General features: G+C 39.7%; 1 protein-coding gene across 1 annotated transcript in view; it reads left to right on the top strand.

Moving 5' to 3' along the window:
- The window catches only part of Nsun2 (tRNA (cytosine(34)-C(5))-methyltransferase Nsun2), a 157588-nt gene that overhangs the window by 111542 nt on the left and 24246 nt on the right, over positions 1-21800 (top strand). Inside the window, exons 13-14 of the mRNA XM_067150154.2 lie at positions 2171-2324; positions 13303-13473. Coding sequence (XP_067006255.2) covers positions 2171-2324; positions 13303-13473 — 325 coding nt within the window. The remainder of the gene's footprint in view (positions 1-2170; positions 2325-13302; positions 13474-21800) is intronic.

A 21800-nucleotide genomic window follows, 5' to 3' on the forward strand; every position in this document is an offset into this window, starting at 1 on the left:
GTCATTCCAAATGACGTCATGTTCACTGTCATCTCGTCAGCCACGCATCGAGAGCATTCGAGGTCCCGTCTTTTTTGAAACTTTTAAATTATGGTTTCGTTACAGACTATAGAGTCCAAACAGTAAGAGTCTATTCCCAAATTATTTCTGGAAATCTGGAGATGCATTTTATCATCATAATGTTTAATTTCGTATGATCGTTGTCTCCATTTTTTTATTAACGCATAGTATGTTTTGTTTTGTGTCTCTGAAAATCATTAAGTGGGGATGTAAAATCATTATTATTATTTGTGAGGTACGTTGGCGAGTAAAACAATCATTATGAATTTATGATGTTTTTATCATGTTTTAAATCTACTTTCCTCCAAAAATCCTGTATTGGCCTGAGTTACGAGATATTAAACGATCACTTTTTTTAATGATCTCGCCTGCTATATTAATAGCAACAACCGTGAATATTTCTCAACTAAAGTAATCTCGTTTCCTCATCCCGAGGTGGTGCAGCTCTTGTTAGACAGGCCCCCAGTGGAAGGGAGTTGCATGTACCATATTTAACGCATATCAACCTTCCTGCCATTCGTAAATCTCTGGTTATATGGTGCCAGGAATCAAACTCAGGCTCCCGAGAACGACAGCTAATTGTGCTAACCATTACGCTGGCGGACATTCTTAACTACAAAACACAGACGTATATACATGACTGATGCGTGCTTGCAATGCATGAGTCGGACATGAAACTATTCACCTATTTGTGGGACGTCATCAGAGCTGCAGTAGGCCTGTGCTACGGAGGTGGACATTTATTAACTATGAAACACAGATGTACCGCATGCCGTCAACGCGGGTTTTGATTGTGTGGGTCGTATGAGCGAAACTATTCACAAATTTGTGTGATGTCATCAGAGCTGCAGTAAGGCTTGTAGCCGCTTCGAAGTGGAATCGTTGTCCTTCTCTGATGAATTACGTTGGGGGATTCTTGTATGCGAGATTTATTTTTTTCATTTTCTTCATCTCGAAAAGCCGGGGGCGGTCTAATACACGGGTAAATATAGTATTCCAAAGAACACTGTGGAAGCTCTCATATAGATTTTATGTCTTCCCTTTTGTGCACCTTTTTAGCAGTGCATATGATGCAAGTCTCTGATATGTTGGGATTATTTTTAAATCATCATCATCAGACAGTCTACAGCTCATTTTGCTGTGTCTTTCCACTTTTTCTCCCTTAGCCAACTTTCTGTTATAAAAACGTCATGAAGTCGCACCTCGTGGGCAGCTTCCATGCTGAGGTTTACTGTCGGCGGACTTGTAGTACCTAAGTGAAGCATATATTTCCTTTTTCATGCTAGGAACATATGGCAGATTGTTCTGGATGGCAGAATACCACATCTGCTACTCAATTCTTAGATTATGTTTGAAGTCTACATAAGAGAGACGTAAGAAAGGTATGATTTCTTAGCAGAGGGTGTGAGTACGGGACAATTAAATGCCAGTATAACGCCATTTAAAGGAGGTGCTGTGTACTTTAAAAATGGTGGATTTTAGAAAAGTAAAAGCATTTTTTGATAGAGCATACATCAGAACAGCAAGGAATTACTTTGAAAGAGAAGTGAAAAGGTAGAGGCCAGTAGGGAGACCAAGGAATAGATGGATAGACATAGTGAAATTGGAGGTCAGCAAGAGGAATGCTAAGTGGGAGGACATAGAGGAACAGAAATTATACTTCGACAGGAAGAGGTGGCGAGCAGTTGTACACCACACCCGGGAAACTGGACCTGGAAAATGATGATGATGATGATGAAATCTCCCTTTTCTCCTCTCCTTAATCAAATGCAAACGAGTGAATGTATTTCCCTTGTGGCCACTGATGGTGACTTTGGTGTTTCAGCTGAGTCCACTCTTCCTTATGACAGGTTCTCTCTTCCATCTTTCCTATCCAACTTTGCCAGATCAACTCCACTTTTCTTGAAACTTCCGTCTTTTTGACTTAGGAGCCCACATCATTTTTGCCTTTCTTTTCTCAGAGCTGACACCTTGCTAATTGTACCATATAACTCATATGTCAGTCATTCTGTGAGAAGTGTATTATTATATCCATGCTCCTGACAGCATTATATTAATTGCAAAAATATGTTATATTGTATAGTAGATCTAATTTTCAATTACTCTGCAGGGATTACAGAGCATTTTTCCATTCCTTGGTCCAAAGAGAAAGGTGATTGTCTCAACCAAGGACCTTATTACTCTGCTAATGTGTGAAGACCCGAAGAAACCTCCTGAGCTTGACACACTTGAGGAGGATACACAGAAACAGTTTAAGAGTATAGGTAAGTTTTGTTTGATTGAACACGATCGAGAACATGGTAGTCATGAAATTAATAGCGAGCAGACCATTTTTGGACATATTTAAATTCAGGTAAAATTGTATTTTTTTTTCAATTTATATTTGGGATTTACCCATCCACCTGCCTTGGAATTTGTTGGCAGTATTATTCCTTGGATTTGGAGCTGCCAAACTCTGCACAGACATTTCTGGTAGTTTTGAGATTACCTTTGTTGAACCGTCTTTTTCAAAGGTATAAACTCCTTGAGCAGGACAATATGCCGGAAAATGTAGCAATTCTGTACCATCCAATTTCTGGATTTTATTTTTTATTTTTTAATCTTTATGGATATGCTAGAATTGCAGTATAGGGCGATTTTTCTTGATGAAAGCCTAGGGGGTAATTTGTTAAAACTTGGTAAACCTGATCCAGTTGTGTTCGGTAGAACCCATTGTTGCTATGTGATCAGTTTGGACTACTTTGAAGATAACAACCTTTAAAATTCCACCAAATGCACACCACTTTTACCCCAAAACAAGCTTGACAAACTACTAATTAGGTATCCAAACACTACTTTCTCCTGTTGTTGTGCATTTCCAAGCAAGAAACAAGTAACACAAAAAGTGCAATGCTTAATTATATGATTAAGCCACAGTATTTGATCCAAATTATTATCTTCAGATTCAAAGTTTGCTACAAAATACTAAATTTTAGACTTTAAAATGCTATAAACTCATATACCATGAAGAATTGCAGAGCTAAATGTTGAGTGGCATCCTTTGAAGTCTTAGTTTCACATTATTATAATTGTACTAGCAGTTTCCCGCGGGCCCTGCCCGCAATATAAACGTTGCTTATTAGTGTCCCCATGGATGTACATGCGAAGTTTCAAGGAAATGAAATAATACACATGAACTGTTGTGGTAATGTAGTATGATAATTATTTTATTGACAAACATATGAAAATACATCACAAATAGAAATTGAATTCACCGAGCTCGATAGCTGCAGTTGTTTAAGTGCAGCCAGTATCCAGTAATCGGGAGATAGTGGGTTCGAGCCCCACTGTCGGCAGCCCTGAAGATGGTTTTCCGTGGTTTCCCATTTTCGCACCAGGCAAATGCCAGGGGCTGTACCTTAATTAAGGCCACGGCTGCTTCCTTCCACTTCCTAGGCCCTTCCTATCCCATCGTCGCCATAAGACCTATCTGTGTCGGTGCGACGTAAAACAAATAGCAAAAAAAAAAATACAACAAAGAATTCCATTTATTTTTCTGCATTTTGGTAACATTTGGAACTTACTTCAAATTATTGATATTGATTCATTGCTTTATACATCTTTTGTAAGTGTAAAAGCATAGATTTAATGTGAAAGTTTCGGAGCAGACTTTCCAATCGCTACAATGCACTGCTGTAGTAAAGATATTATCAAGAGAAAATAATTGTAGGATTGCTTTGAAAGTTACTTACGTATGTTCAGAATGCAATTTTGAAGGTAATCTTGTTGCGGTTGGTTGATTTATTCATTTACAAATGACATAAATTACAAAAATATGGTGCGCATTACTGCACTTTTCTTCCATTCCAAGTAGTTATGAATAAATGCTATACTCCCTGCACCAACAAACAGTTTAACCCAATACTTCTGTAATCTCTATGAGGTTTGATCATGCTGCCTGAGTGGCAAAGATGATAGACAAAGTGTGAATAAAATATGCCCAATAAACAATTTAGCCCAGTGCTTCTGTGATCTTTATGAAGTTTGGTCATGCTGGCTGAGTGTCAAAGATGATATGTATGAAGATGTGAATAAAGTACACCCTGCTCTAACAAACACTTTAGCACTTAGTCAAGAAAATATGTCTGAAAGCAGTCACTCAATAATCATTCCAGACAATAAATTTGCTATGTTTATCATAGAGCAAAATCTGCCACCTGTAAGCAATCATTTGATACTCATTTATGGAAATGAGATCAGTTTTCCAGAGAATAAATCACTAGATTGTATCAAAGATATTCCTTGCTATCTTCGGTTTCATGCTGTTTGTTTTTCCAGTCTCTCTGTTAAGTGTTTTGGTATCAGAAATGACCTCAGTGCATAAAACCTTCCACCCATATATCACAGATTATGACCAGTTTCATGAAATCTTTGACCCGTCCAAGTCATTAATGGGATTGAGGTTGATTTTCCAGAGAGTAAATTGGTAGATTTTATCATAGAGCAAAATGCAGGAAAGTACCAATGAAGAGTTTAGTCCTGTACCTCCGTACGAGGTTTGACCATATTTCTTGCTAGTATACATTTCATGCTTTTCATGTGTCCAGTCTATTATCCGTTGTTATTCTAAATTCCATGCTTTTCATGTGTCCAGTCTATTCCTTAAGAGTTTTGTGTTAATAATAAAAAGGCATCAACACACAAAACCTTCTACCCATATATGTTACATATTATGGTCAATTTTATTTTCACCAATAATTTGACTTTAAAATCATATTGTCTTCCTGCCATTTACATGTTACAATATCTTTAACAAGAAATGATCATAGGAACATATAAATATATGAAACAACATGTTACAATATCTTTAACAAGAAATGATCAGGGGAACTTATAAATATATGAAACAACTTTGTATAAGTATAGATTGGAAAATGAGGATATAAAGACTGTAAATTCCAGTTTATATTTATTAGGTAAGAGAAAATGAAATGGCGCATGGCTTTTCATGCCAGGAGCGTCTGAGGACAAGTTTGGCTCGCCAGATGCAGTTCTTCTGATTTGACACCCGTAGGCGACCTGCATGTTGTGATGAGGATGAAATGATGATTAAGACAATTCATACACCCAGCCCCCATGCCAGTGGAATTAACCAATTATGGTTAAAATTCTCAACCCTGCCGGGAATGGAACCCAGGACCCCAGTGACCAAAGGCCAGCACGCTAACCATTTAGCCATGGAGCCGGACATTTATTGGATGAATACAAACTACTCACTTGAAAGGGTACTACGTAGAAAAATTCTTATCATAAGTCATGTATAGAAAGATTGGAACATGAAAAGCAATTCATAACAGTATGATAGGTCATTGTGGTATGACGGAGCAATAGAAAGAGGAGGCAAGGCCAAACATGGAAACACAAAAGAAAAAGGATGATCTACATCTTCACACACTGTCTCCTCAAATAGATAGGCTCTTTCCTTGTCAATCCTAGTTCTTCTACTTCCATTTCTTCTCAGCCTCTGATTCATTACTGCTTCCCCATTTTATCCGAATGGGCATCAGCACTCATTGAAGGATCATCTTGACAGGTCTTCAGTCTTCAAATGGGAAGTATATAATAAGAAAACTGGATAAATATAAGAAAAGTTAAGAGATAGTAAAAGACTAGGAACACAAGACAAACACGAGCAGAATCATCACAACAGGCCAATAGAACTAATAGAAAGGGAAAAATAACAAGTAAAATATGTTTGTCATATATGATTATTATTATTATTATTATTATTATTATTATTATTATTATTGTTATGGGGTTACCCGTGGATCAGCAGAAGTGAAAGAAGGTGCCGGGGTGAATGGATCTAACTACTATGTCAAGAAAGAATTTAAAATAAAATAGAAGGTTATATTTTCAAAAAACAACAAAACAAATTCTCACTTAGTGAGATAACAATGACATAGTAATTTAGAAACAAGACTTAGAAAAATCCAAGATTTCAATACTTTAACACACTTGGACTACAAGCCCCTAGTTTTACAATTTTTGAGCTTCCAGCTCAAACTTTACAGAAGGGCATAAATTTACAAAAGGGCAGAAATCCCCAAAATACCAGGAGCACTTGCTCCCAACACACAATATCAAGCCTCCCAGTGGCACTTTTACAACACTAGAAAAGAGCAGACGTGCTCTCAGTTTTTGAAAGCCTATGCAAGGCGATATCAGAAAATTACAATCACTTGCCATCAAGGCACAACTTACAAATTTGAAAAGGGTATCTAGTACCCAACCTATTGGGCCGTTGCGGAAAGAAACAGGTTAAGTACACTGACTGACAGAGCAAATGCAACACCAAGAAGGAGTGGTCAGAACTTTATGCCAATTGCAGGGTAGACTGACGTCACTGAGGTATGCTCATGATGTGAAATGCGCCGCTGTGCTGCGCACGTAGCGAACGATAAATGGGACGCGGCGTTGGCGAATGGCCCACTTCGTACCGTGATTTCTCAGCCGACAGTCATTGTAGAACGTGTTGTCGTGTGCCACAGGACACGTGTATAGCTAAGAATGCCAGGCCGCCGTCAACGGAGGCATTTCCAGCAGACAGACGACTTTACGAGGGGTATGGTGATCAGGCTGAGAAGGGCAGGTTGGTCGCTTCGTCAAATCGCAGCCGATACCCATAGGGATGTGTCCACGGTGCAGCGCCTGTGGCGAAGATGGTTGGCGCAGGGACATGTGGCACGTGCGAGGGGTCCAGGCGCAGCCCGAGTGACGTCAGCATGCGAGGATCGGCGCATCTGCCGCCAAGCGGTGGCAGCCCCGCACGCCACGTCAACCGCCATTCTTCAGCATGTGCAAGACACCCTGGCTGTTCCAATATCGACCAGAACAGTTTCCCGTCGATTGGTTGAAGGAGGCCTGCACTCCCAGCCCGGCGTCCGCTCAGAAGACTACCATTGACTCCACAGCATAGACGTGCACGCCTGGCATGGTGCCGGGCTAGAGCGACTTGGATGAGGGAATGGCGGAACGTCGTGTTCTCCGATGAGTCACGCTTCTGTTCTGTCAGTGATAGTCACCGCAGACGAGTGTGGCGTCGGCGTGGAGAAAGGTCAAATCCGGCAGTAACTGTGGAGCGCCCTACCGCTAGACAACGCGGCATCATGGTTTGGGGCGCTATTGTGTATGATTCCACGTCACCTCTAGTGCGTATTCAAGGCACGTTAAATGCCCACCGCTACGTGCAGCATGTGCTGCGGCCGGTGGCACTCCCGTACCTTCAGAGGCTGCCCAATGCTCTGTTTCAGCAGGATAATGCCCGCCCACACACTGCTCGCATCTCCCAACAGTTTCTACGAGGTGTACAGATGCTTCCGTGGCCAGCGTACTCTCCGGATCTCTCACCAATCGAACACATGTGGGATCTCATTGGATGCCGTTTGCAAACTCTGCCCCAGCCTCGTACAGACGACCAACTGTGGCAAATGGTTGACAGAGAATGGAGAACCATCCCTCAGGACACCAACCGCACTCTTATTGACTCTGTACCTTGACGTGTTTCTGCGTGCATCGCCGCTCGCGGTGGTCCTACATCCTACTGAGTCGATGCCGTGCGCATTGTGTAACCTGCATATCGGTTTGAAATAAACATCAATTATTCTTCCGTGCCGACTCTGTTTTTTCCCCAACTTTCATCCCTTTCGAACCACTCCTCCTTGGTGTTGCATTGTCACTGTCAGTCAGTGTAAATGGCCCAAAACACAAATTGAATGGAGGCAAGTACTTGCACTCCTAAAAATGCATTCTAGAAACCTAAGGGGCACTAGGCCGATGAAACAGGGGCTATTCCCAAACTATGGAGTTAAGAAAGAAACTTAAGACATTACGATTTACAGTTAAAGATATTGTGAAGATTTTACATAAGCCGGCAGAAGTTACATTTTCAGAAAAGTAAGTTACATAGTTAAAGGCGCGCGGCTGTGAGCTTGCATCCAGGAGATAGTAGGTTTGAATCCCACTATCGGCAGCCCTGAAGATGGTTTTCCGTGGTTTCCCATTTTCACACCAGGCAAATGCTGGGGCTGTACCTTAATTAAGGCCACGGCCGCTTCCTTCTAACTATTAGCCTTTTCCTGTCCCATCGTCGCCATAAGACCTATCTGTGTTGGTGCGACGTAAAGCCCCTAGCAAAAAAGAAAAAAAAGAGAAGAAGTATAGTTAAAGTTTCGGACATCCCCCTCGGGTTCAACCGCAGAGCTAGCAAGAAATAAAGATGTTAATAGGCCATTACCTTGCTGATGAACTGCTGCCTGATGAAAGAGGCGCATCCCGCCTCCTGCTTCACACACGCGCTTAAATGTTGATTAAATGGCCAAGAGACGTGAAAATCCGCAGTTTATAAACCGTCGGGGAAAGTTCGAGACCTTTCATGAATAAACCAGCCACACCCTCTCACTTTTATTGGTTGACATCAAAAGTGACACTCAGAATCGAGGAAGAAGCCTGTGATAGGCTGAAAATTAATTACAGAAATTCATGATTAGCTAAATTCAAAATTGGCGGAAAGAAAAGATCAATATTGCCAACCCAAAAATGAATGAACATAATTTGGTAAATAACTTATGAATACAAAACTTCTTCAAAAAGGGTTCTTCTACTTCGCACCAGGGTGCATGATCATAGTTTATTAGCAGTGACATCTGTTGAAAAAGGTCCAAACCTCTTGATGACTGGTAAACAAAACACAAAGAATTTCATATAGTACATGAAACTTCACAATAAGAAAATTACGTCCAATTACTGTAGTGACATCTTCTGAGTAAAGGTTGAAGTAGAACTAGTTTCAAGTTCACGATTTCTCCAGTAGAGGAGTTCTTTTAGGCGCAAGATTTAAATGTGCGGCGTAGAGGTGTACCTTCTGGTACAGACCTCCCCCCCTCCAAATGTCCTTCCAAGGAGTGACACAGAAGAATTTTGAAAAAAATATTTCATTTTGAAGAAAAAAAATTTCTAAGTTTTTTGTTGTGTAGAAAATTGTTAAACTTTAGCTTTAGAGTGTCTTTGTAGTCATAGAAGGTTAAGTATAAGTGAATATTTTTGATGGCAAGTCCTGCCGCCGCTGCCGATGTCCAGTTGAGGTCGCCTGGACCCCTCAAGTACCCTCAGATACACCTCTTCCGCTACTATGAGAGGTGTAGTCGTGGTGAAGGACGCCGCTGATCAGAAGTGTATGTACAGTCCCCAGATGAGTTGGCGGTAGGGGCGCCGCACGTCAGCCTTTGCCAGAAGGCGTACAGGTAGACATCACGGCAGTGAAGTTGGCTCGTACCCCACCTCAGTGGTGGTACGGCGACGAACGGCTGCGGGGACACTGAAACAGTAAGATCTCGGCGCAGAAAAGTGTTGTTGGTGACTTGAGAATAGAGGGTACGATCTTTATTAGTGGTGCTGAGGGGCTTGCGGCGTGGAAGGCTTTTGCCAATAGTGTGGATTTGCAGGAGACGGGGGCTTGGTAATGGCCACAAAGGAATTGACAGCAGGGAAACCCAAGGGAAAGATCGTACATGTCAAAATCTATATATATAACAAAATCAACTAGTTTGGGGCAGGCCACCCAAAAAAAAATATAACCTTCCAACTGCTGGTAAATGTTGATGGCTAAGTTAACAATGACGTTACACAGGTTTTATTTGCGAGATGTGGACTCTAAAGATCCTCTCTGTGGCTGGATTGCTTATTGATAAGGTAACCGGTGTCAAAAAATCCAATATGATGCACGGCCCATGAAATCTGGGGGCAAGCTTGCCTGCGGGAACAAAGTTTTTTACCGTGACTTAATCTCCTACTTTTAAATTAGTGGGCCTCCGTCCACGATCATATCTTTCCCTAACCTTTTCATGAGAAACTTTAAGATTGGCCTTAGCCTTCTTCCATAGAACTCTAATATTATCGGGATCTATTGTCTCTGGTAGAATATCATTAAGTGACCAAAGGTTAGAGAGCGGCGTGATAGGCACAAATTTAAACATTAGAGAAGCAGGAGTGAAGCAGAGAACTTATGAGACTCGTGAACTGCCAAATTCAAAGCAAAGGCCAACCAATGCAGGGACGTATCCCACCTGGCATGATCTTCATGATGGAATGCGATGAGCGCCGATCTCAGATTACGATTAACCCGCTAAGCCAGAGATGGTTGAGGATAATATGCCGAAGTAGTTACATGAGAGATGGACAGATCAAAACAGAATTTACAGAAGAGATGGGAGGTAAATGCCTTAGCATTATCAGAAACTATATATTGACACGGACCAAAGGAAGCAAATATTGTATTTAAACAAGAAATGGTGGACTGAGCGGTAGCCAGCTTAGTCGGAAATAACCAGGAAAATCTTATGAAACCATCTACACACACAAGAATGAATTTGTTGGCATTCCCCTTTGATTGGGGGAAGGGTCCTACGTAGTCGATATAGAGGTGTTCCATGGGGCGCGACGCTTGATGAGAAGATAATAGACCTAGCTTAGTGGACTAGATGGGCTTACTAAGCCAACAAGATTTACAAGCTTTTACTAATTCACGAATTTCACCGTACATACCTTTCCAAATACACATCTCTCGGATCTTTTCTCGAGTTTTAAAGATGCCTAAATGCCCCCCTAATGAGGTCTCGTGGCAGTACTTCAAGATCATAGGTTCAAGAACAGCTGGAACCACAACTTTCATCTTTTGATCATGCCTTGATGGGCAACATAAAACCCCATTCCTCAACACATAAAGGACAACATGTTCCCCAGAAGAAAGGGTTTCCATAATAGGGGCCAGCACAGGATCTTCAAGTTGATATTTTTCAATATCCCTAAACAACATGGGGGCATCAGTTAGAATGGCATTTACACCAGAAGGTATGGGCGCGGGAAGAGACGAAATATCGTCCAATTCGGAGGTCTCCACATCATTAGCAAACATGTGGCTTAGTCCATCCGCCACAACGTTTTCAGATCCTCTTATATGCCTAACCTCAAACTGGAAAGCAGAAATCCTGATTGCCCAACGGGCTATGCGACCCGTACGATGCGGCCTAGCTAAGACCCAACTTAGGGCTTGGTTATCTGTTTCCGAGTCAAACTTGACGTGTTACAGATAGAGGCAGAACTTTTCGAATGCAAATAAGACTGCCAAACCCTCAAGTTCATAGATTGAATACTTGGCTTCTTGAGCCGAGAGTGTCCTAAACGCAGAGGCGATGCGTCGCCTTCCGAATTCAGTTTCTTGAAGAAGCACAGCAGCCACCGCTGACGACGAGGCGTCGGTCTGAATGATGAATTTTTCGAGAAATCAGGCATAGCAAGTACGGGGGCGTGACAAAGAGCTAATTTCAGGTCTTCGAAAGCGGCTTGTTGAGAAGGTCCCCACTCAAATTTGACGCCTTTCCTACGAAGTAAGTTCAAGGGCGCCGCTCTGTTAGCGAAGTTAGGAATAAATTTCCTGAAGAAATTCACCATGCCTATGAATCTGGCAATACCTTTGATGTCCTTAGGAGGTTTGAAATCACGGATGGCCTGTGTTCTAGAATGGTCAATGAAAACACCATCGGACGACACAATATGCCCTAGAAATGACATGGAAGGCTTAGCAAAGGCTACCTTAGATAACTTCACAGTTTACCCTGCCTTACGAAGGCGATTAAGGACCTCTTTCAGATGATCTAGATGTTCTTCAAAGGTCTCTGAAAATACGACGACGTCATCCAAATAATGGTATAAGTATTCTAATTTGATGTCGGAGAAGACCCTATCTAACAGTCTAGTTAGCACAGCTGCTCCATCAACACAAGAAAGGAAGACCCGCTTCACAGACACCGCCAGCAACCAAAACGAAGGTTGAAAGTGAAGGCTCCCTATGAACTGAGGAAGGATGGAAGGCCTCATTATCCCCCAAAAAACAGACAAAGATTATGCATCAAAGTGCCACCTTCACGTTTGCTCAAGGAAAACCAGGTATGTCTGCCGTTGCTGCCAAGAAGCCTTTTGTCCAGTGTGTTTTGAGGAATTCCATAGCAGGAAACAATAACAACAACAACAACAGAAACTCCTTAATGAAAAATTTAGTTTGGTAAAACATGCGTGTAAAACTGACATCCAGCGCACAGTATCTCCCGAGAAAATTATTCCTTAGTTCAATTGTGTTGTGATGTGTTTGGACTCCCTTCATGCATGTAAGCCTCATATGATGTCTGTGTTATTTTCAAAGAAAATGAACTAGTATTTCTTATTTCATAATGTGATTGCATTTTGTAGCCTTCCAATGGATAAAATATCAAGACAATATTTTTTTTTTTTCACTTCAAACTGAAAATGCGTGCACGAGACGGTTAAAAATTATTTGCTGTGTCATGCATCATGGTTGACCTTGTGAGGCTAGTTAAACTTGACCCTGTGTATTATGGCTCACGTGTGGATGTCATGGACAGCTGTTCATTATTTGACCTAGAATAATTGGCCTTTCTGGTTTAAGAAACATGCTTAGTATATGTAATGTAAAATTCCTTTTATATGTTGTTAATATTTTCTTATTATCAAGATATCCTACTCTTTATGATGGTCAAAGAAGGAAAGTTATAGAAAAAATACAATTGGTCCACCTTAATCAGATGTCTTAGAAAGTTAATAAAATTCTCTAAAACATAACACTAAAAATGATTCCTTATGAAAAGTTAATCTTGAAAAATCTAATCTTATCATCAAAAAACAAAAACAAAAAAAACACCACTCATTCTTGAAGTCTTGATGTATGAAAAAGAAGTCTGACAGCAGTTGGTAAGATACATCAATTGTAGTTAAAAAGAATTTCGCCGGTCAAGTTGTGTTTCTCTTTGAACTCGACATTTGGCTTAGTTGATAATACTCTATTTAGGTTAATCACATTTGATTCGCTACTTTATTATTTTCAAAACTTCAAACAAGTCATTACCTTATATTTGTTGTAATAGTTGTCCTGAACTGCTTATTAGTGCATTCAGACATGTTGCATGGTACCCTATTTAGTGTAGCAAGAATGGATTTCTTATTACCTACAGCCTGTGCCTTTTCTTCTCCACCCTTGCATAATAGCAGATATATTTGATGGAAAACGACGGACCCCATATTCAACTAATAATCGTTGCAATTTAATATTTGTTCATTGTATATTATTATCTCAGTTTTGTAAACCCATAAAGCATATCTGATGTAGGCTTGTGGTTTGTGCTGTATTTTCAGATCAGGGTAGCTGTGTGCTAATGTACAATGAAGTTGGACCTGGTGGTGATGCTCCTGCTTTGAATCTTCAAATGGTTGGCTGGAATGGAACAAGATCTGTGAGAGCATATGTTCCAGTAAATGACTGTGTTCATTATCTCAGGTTACTTGGTGCTGATGTTTCAAAATTTGGTAAGCTCCATTGATGTACTACCATTTCCTTTATTGTAGGACAATGGCTGAATGGTTAGCATCTTGACCTTCGGTCCTTAGGGCCCCAGGTTTGATTCTGGCTGGGTCACAGAATTTTAATTGTAAGGCTTGGGGACTTCGTATTTGTGCTGTACCCAACATTCCAGAAAATCGTGTACAGCACACACAATACTATCCTTCACGACATTAACCTGCAGTTTTCTATGACAGATGCCATCCACCCTCACCAGATGGTCTGCCTTACCGCGGTTACACCAGGCTAGCAGTAGCCATATAAACTGGAAACGTGTAGAAGGGAGTGTGTTGGGTCTTCATTCTTTTGTAAAATGAGTGGAAATAAGTGCGGTTTGACAAAAAGTGTCTGAGAAATGGTGTATAGTGTAGAATTTGTTCTAGATGGTATCATTTGGAATGCATTTTAGTAGATAGCGATAGTGTAAATAGTAACACATGGATTTGTAAACATTAGCTAGCCATACACGGAAAGGAACTGTGACAAGCGAGGCCTCTTGTAATGCGTACCGAAAGGGTACGACTACTCGTTAGTGATCAAGACCAGTTTGAGGCGTTATTTGCTACAGGCGAGACCTGTTGTTGGCACCTCAGTGGAAAGACTTCGCCTCACAGATCAAGCCTCTTGTAAGGAAAGCATCAAGTGGACACAGGCACTGCTGGAGAAATTTATTGAAATGTCAGAACTGCAATGCCTGTTGTAAATTTTAAATCTTCGAAAGACCGCTCAGTAGCTAAAATTCTCAGTGTCGTAGTCGAGCATTCCTCAGGTGGTCTGCTTTGTCGCATTACAGTGTCCTCTTTCTTCAGCTTAGAAGCTACAATACCTACAATAAATACACTACGTTGTTAAAATTAATATCACTCCCCAGAGGAGACAACAAAAGCAAGCCCCTAAAACTAAAAGAAAAATAGATCCTACCCAGCTAATCAACTATTAAAGTTACCAAAAAACAACTGAAAAAATAAAAATCACAGATAAGGCCTAAACTTGAAGACTCAGTACACAACTTAAATAAATTGCAGAAGACCTGGTTCCAATTAAACCACATATAAAATACCAATGGTGGAACAGTGAATGTGATGAAACAGTGGAGAAAAGACATCAGGCATGGCTATTACATCAGTCCCAAAAATCAGAAATATCCTATCAAAATCTAGTAAAACAGAGAAAAGAAACTACCCAAGTCTTGAGAAGAACAAAAAGACAGCATCATAAGGACACACTGCAATTAATTGAAGAATTCAGTAAAACCCAATCAAGGGACTACTACAAAACCTTCAGAAAACAGCTCTGAAAAATGTGAATCCCTTACCCTACTGATGAAGGATGAAAATGGTAAGCTGGCTCATAACAATAAAGACAATGCAGAAATTCTGGCTAAATATTTCAACAAGCTTCTAAATTGTGAGGAACCTACAGAACTCCTTCATTTGGCCACCAACACCACCAAAAAACATCAATCCCCGCACAATAAAGGAAGTAAGTCTACCAAACACTGAATAAATTTAAAAACTGCAAAGCGCCAGGAGAAGATCAAACCTTTACGGAAATCTGGAAATATGCAGGAAGATCAGCAAAAGTTGCCCTCCATCAGCAACTTGTCTCTATCTGGATTAAAGAACAACTACCAGAACACTGGACAACAGCCCTCATTCACCCACTGCACAAAAAAGGAGACAAAACCGACCATAATAACTACAGGGGAATATCGCTCCTAGACATAACATACAAAATCTTTTCAATAATCATCTTTAATAGGATAAGTTTACAACTTCAGAAAGAACCAAGAGAATATCCAAGAGGTTTCAGACCCTTGAGGAACTGTCCTGATCAGATCATGGGTCTTGAATTGATAAAGGATTATAACAGAAGAAGAAACAGAGATATGGTGATAACATTTGTAGATTTCAAGAAAGCTTACGATTGCATCCATAGAGAATCTCTGTTTAAAATTTTAAGACACCTTGAACTACACCCCAAATTAAGAAACATGATAAAATTGACTCTCACTAACACCAAATCAAAAGTGAAGTTAAGGGGTGAAATATCAGAGTCATTTAAAATTAAAACTGGATTATGGCAGGGAGATGGACTCTCACCTTTATTATTTAATTGTGTTCTAGAAGTGGTAATGAGGGAATGGTATAGAAAATGTCCCCCAAAAATAAAGGTTGGCTGAAAAATCGAAACAAATTGCCTGGGTTTCGCCAACGATTTAGCATTACTAGCAGTTGACATAAAAGCAAAAACCCAGATATCATAACTTAAAAACATTGCAAATAAATTTTGGGCTCAAAATATCATTTTAAAAAACAAATTATGCCCCAAAAACCAACACAACTAAAAGAAGCTACCATAAATGGTAATAAAATCAAAATAGTAACTCAATTTACCGTATTTCACGGCATAATCGTCGCCACCGCGTAATCGTCGCATCCTTTATTTTCAATACAAAAATCGGACTTTAAACCTTTAATTACATAATCGTCGCACGTCCAAATTTTGTTCACTAATCTGGTTAAAAGGTAAATGGAACTGCAACGTAAGTTGCACATGAATGCGCAATTTAAATACGTGTATGGTTTATGGGCAATTTGGCAACACAGTCACGTTTGCGACATGTTGCACAACGTATAAATAAATAATACCGGTATATGTACGACGCATGGCTTACCGGTAGACTATCGGCAGTTTGACAACGTGGTTGCGAGACAGTGTACTATTTATTCACCACCTACATATTATGCTTACCGGTAGGCTATCGGCAGTTTGACAACGTGGTCGCGAGACAGTGTACTATTTATTCACCACCTACATATTATGAGTTCCCATTTGAAATACGTAAGGCTGTAAGTTATCGCTTATCGGCAACGTCGCCAGGAAATACCGGCTAGGTAGGTTGAATGGACCTCGAACCAGCCATCAGATACAGGTAAAATTCCCTGACCCGGCCGTGAATTGAACCCGAGGCCTCCGTGTAAGAGGCCAGCACGCTACCCCTACACCATGGGGCCGGCTCCTGTGTTATTGCGCACGAAGTGAAATCCAAGACGATAACGCAGATTTCCACGGAATTATTCAGCCAAATTATTTACGATGTCTCAGTTGTCATCGCTAGACTCTTATCTTACTACTACGTCATAAGTGTCCGGGCATGGGATGAAAACTTTTATCCAAGCAGTCAAGATAATTATTATCCAATGGTATTAAAGTTTTATTTTATAAACTCGACAGTAATGTAATGTAAAATCATCAATAACTGGGAAGAAATATTAACCTAATTACCGTATGTTTAAAAGAAATTGAAAAAAATGAATGTTTGTTACTGACGTCTCGGAATACAGTCAACTATACAGTAGATCTACACCGCGCTAGCTAGAGCTCCGGTTTGCGAGCTTTGCGCAAGCGCAGTAGTGTGTCGCAACCAACGAGCTAAACTGATAAATTGTTGCATGCTTCCTTGCTGCCTAACAGTATTGGCTGCTCTGGAATGGACAGATCACAGATACATTTATTTGTTTCAGATTTACGTGATTACTGTAGACATGTGTGCGTGAGATTTTAAGTTTTTAATTTGTGTTTTTGGTGTTTGCAGAAATAATTTGTTTTAATAGTGAACAATTACGGAAAGTCATTTATATCGCAAAACATTAACGTGTGAAGCATTTATAAGCGATTATGGGTAAATATAGAAACTATTCTGCGGGCTTCAAGTTAAGCGTAATTGCCTTCGCTGAACAGCACGGGAACAGAGCTGCAGAAAGAAAATTTTCTGTGAGTGAAAAGTTGGTGCGTGACTGGCGGAAAGTAAAAAACAAGCTAAAAAGCACAAACCCTTCTAGACGCGCGTTTAGAGGTCCTAAAACAGGGAAGTTTCCTATAATTGACGAAGAAGTGTTTAGGTACGACAGTGAAATACGTAACAATGGCTGCAGTGTATCATATGAAATGTTACAAATTAAGGGACAGGAGGTAGCGCGCAAACACAACATACCGGTAACTCAGTTTAAGGCAACTCGTGGGTGGATTAAGGGGTTCATGCGACGACACAATCTGTCAGTGCGAAGGAGAACAACACTAAGCCAAAAGTTGCCTGCTGATTACACGGACAGGATTATAAATTTTCACCGATTTGTCATACGTTTCCGCAAGGAAACTTCGTACTTGCTTTCTCAAATCGGTAATGCCGATCAGACTCCAATCTTTTTTGATATGCCTCGCAACAGCACTATTGCGCTAAAAGGATCACGGAGTGTATTAATGAAAACCAGCGGTAGTGAGAAGTTGCGATGCACGGCAATGCTAGCCATTACAGCTGACGGGAGAAAGTTGCCGCCTTACATCATTTTCAAGAGGAAAACGATGCCTAAGAATATACAGTTTCCCCGTGGAATTCATGTACGAGTGCAACCAAAGGGTTGGATGGACGCAGAACTCATGCTGGACTGGAGACCTGGTGCACTACTAAAACAACCAGCTCTGCTTGTTTTAGATAGTTTCCGAGGTCACCTCGTGAACGAAGTGAAGCAAATTCTCACTACAAATAAGACACGACAGATAGTCATTCCTGGTGGCCTAACATCTGCTTTGCAGCCACTAGACGTATGTGTTAATAAACCCTTTAAAGACCACTTACGTCGATTTTACAACGAGTGGATGATGAGCGGCGATCAGCAATTGACGCCCGCCGAAAATATCAGGCGTCCACCCTTTGACTTGTTATGCTCGTGGGTGAAGAAGAGTTGGGATCTTATACCACCTGAACTAGTCTCCAAGAGCTTCAAAAGGACTGGGATTTCGAATGCACTAGACGGTTCCGAAGATGACGCAGTGTGGCAGGGAGATGAAGAATCTGATAATGGTATTAACAGAGGCGAGGACGGCGCATCAGATAGCGAAACCTGCGATAGCGACACCGAAGATTTGGAATAAATTGCGTACCGGTAAGTCCGCATTTCACAACAAAGCGATAATGTTTTGCAAGAGTAATATTTTAACTTTAATACTCAAATTAATGACAAATTAACTTAATACGTTCATTTTTATTTTCAGTTTGGAAAAACGTTCGCCGAATTGTTGCGAAAAATTATGAATTTTGTTTTAGACTATTTTAATTATTTTGATGTATAAACGCGAGTATTACGTGCATCTTAAATTTGTATCAAATACAATCTATATATATAAAATAACTTGTCCTGACTGACTGACTGACTGACTGATTCATCATCGCCGAGCCAAAACTACTGGACATAAAGAAATGAAATTTTGGGGATATATTTATATTAAGATGTAGGTGCTCGCTAAGAGAGGATTTTTGGATATTCCATGGCTAAGGGGGTGAAAAGGGGTGTGAAATTTTAAAATGAGTGTATCTATATCTCAAAACTTTAAAAGTTTACAGATGTAAACATTGGTATTTAGAATCTTCTTTAAAAATAAGGAAACACGTATTTTTTTGTTTTCAGAAAATCCCAATAGGAGGGATGAAAAAGGGTGAAAATGGGGGAAAATGGGTTGAATGCCTTTAATCAGGATACCGGTACTCATATCTCAGAAACTGAAGATATTACAGACCTGAAAATTGGTACTTTTGATCTCTTAAAAATAAAGAAACACGTATTTTTTTGTTTTTGGAAAATCCAATTAATGGGAGGGTGGAAAGGGGGTGAACTTTTAAAATGAGTGAATCTATATCTCCAAACTTTTAAAGTTTGCAAATGTAAAAATTGGTATGTAGAATATTCATTAAAAATAAAGAAACACGTATTTTTTTGTTTTCGGAAAATCGCAATAGGAGTGAAAAGGGGTGAAAAAGGGGTTGAATGCCTTTAATGAGGCTACTTATATCTCAGAAACTGAAGATATTATAGACCTGAAAATTGGAGTTTGGGATCTCCTTTAAAAAAGAAACACGTATTTTTTGTTTCTGGAAAACCCAATAAAAGGGGGGGGGGGGTGAAAAGGGGATAATATTTTAAAATGAGTGTATCTATATCTCAAAACTTTTAAAGGTTATAGATGTAAAAATTGGTATTTAGAATCTCCATTAAAAATAAAGAAACACGTATATTTTGTTTTCTGAAAATCCTAATAGGAAGGGTGGAAAAGGTTGAAAAAGGGGTCGAATGCATTTCATGAGTCTTCTTATATTTCAGAACCTGAAGATATTACAGACCTGAAAATTGGTGTTTGGGATCTCCTTTAAAAATAAAGAAACGCGTATTTTTTGTTTGTGGAAAATACAATTAATGGGGGGGGGGGGTGAAAAGGGGGTGAATTTTTAAAATGAGTGTATCTATATCTCAAAACTTTTTAAGTTTTTTAGATGTAAAAATTGGTATTTAGAATCTCCTTTAAAAATAAAGAAACACGTATTCTTTTGTTTTCGGAAAATCCCAATAATAAGGGTGTAAAAGGGTAAATAATGGGTTGAATGCCTTTCATGAGGCTACTTATATTTCAGAACCTGAAGATATTACAGACCTGAAAATTGGTATTTTGGATCTACTTTAAAAGTAAAGAAACACGTATTTTTTTGTTTTTGGAAAATCCAAATATTGGGGGGTGAAAGGGGGGGGGTGAATTTTTTAAAATGAGTGTGTGTACATCTTAAAACTTTAAAATTTACAGATGTAAAAATTGGTAGTTAGAATCTCCTCTAAAAATAAAGGAACACGTATTTTTTTGTTTCCAGTAAATCCTAATAGGAGGGGTGTAAAAGGGTGAAAAATGGGTTGAATGCCTTTAATGAGAATACATATATCTCAGAAACAAAAGATATTACATAACTGATAATTCGCATATGAGATCTCCTTTAAAAATAAACACGTATTTTTTAGTTTTTGGAAAAGCCAATTAATGGCGGTTAAACAGGAGTGACAAATTGGGGTGAATTTTTTGAAAGACTATATCTACAGAATATCTTGGAAACGTAAAATGTTACAGACGTAAAAAGTGGGTGTAAATCTCCTGTAAATGTAAAGAAATATAGGTGATTTGTTTTTGGAAACTCCACTTGAGGGGAACTCAAAAGGGGTGAAATTTTAAAATGAGAATTTTTACAGTATATCTAAAAAAACTTAACATGCTACAGAAGTGAAAAATGGTATTTTTTATCTCTATTAAACATAAAGAAAAGTGTGTTTTTAGTTTTCGGAAATACCACTTGGGTGGAGGGGGGTAAGAGTGACTGAAAATGGTGATGAATTATTTTAATTAGGCTACTGATATCTCAAAAATGAAGATGTTACAGACGTGAAATTTGATATTTGCAATCTGCTTTAAAAGTAAAGAAACACGTATTCTCGGAAAATCCAATGAAGGGGTGGGGGGGTGAAAGAATTGAAAAATTAATTGACTTAATTGTATGAGAATACATACATCTAATAAAAACTAAAGTTGTTACAGACGTGAAAATTCGTATTTGGATCTCCTTTAAAAACAAAGAAAAACGCGTTTTGATGGGAAACCATCTTGGAGGGCGGGAGTGGAAAGGAGTTGAATTCCTTTCATGAGGACACATAAATAAAAAACTGAAGAAGTTAGAGTCGTGATAATTGGTATTTAGAAGATCCTTTACTATTAATGAAACAAGTATTTTTTGCGGGAAAATTATTTTTATGGGGATACTTATATCTCAAAACTGACGGTAACAGACGTGAACATTGGTGTTTGGAATCTCCCTTAAACATAAAGAAACAAGCATTCTTTTAATTTTATTTTGGTGGGGGTGGCGGTAAATAAACTTAACGGCGGTGGGGTGTAGAAGGAGGTGAGACCAATTGATTTTACTGTTATTAATGTACTTATAAGGATCCACCATTGCTCAGGCGGCAGCGCGCCGGCCTCTAACAGCTGGGTTCCGTGGTTCAAATCCCGGTCACTCCATGTGGCATTCGTGCTGGACAAAACGGATGCGGGACAGGTTTTCCTCCGGATACTCCGGTTTTCCCTATCATCAGCCATTACAGCAACACATAATAGTAATAACAATAATAATAATATTCCGGACCGTCGTCAAATGTGCGGACCGCGCTGGAAACGGCTCCTGGACGGGTAATGACTAAGAATGCAGTCCGGCCGCGGGTTCAGTGCCGCCAAGGCACCCAATATGACAGCACGCCGGATCTCCTGAAGGATTTTATCCATATTAAAAAATATTATAGGAAAAGATGGCAAAGATTTACGGGCCCAACTGACCGGGAGGAATACCTGAGCCTAGCCCGGGAAGTACGAAAACGATTGCTGGAAAGGAAGATTTAAAAATGGGAGGAAACGTGCCGTAAAATAA

Source organism: Anabrus simplex, chromosome 6, assembly GCF_040414725.1.
Source record: "Anabrus simplex isolate iqAnaSimp1 chromosome 6, ASM4041472v1, whole genome shotgun sequence".
Taxonomy (NCBI): domain Eukaryota; kingdom Metazoa; phylum Arthropoda; class Insecta; order Orthoptera; family Tettigoniidae; genus Anabrus; species Anabrus simplex.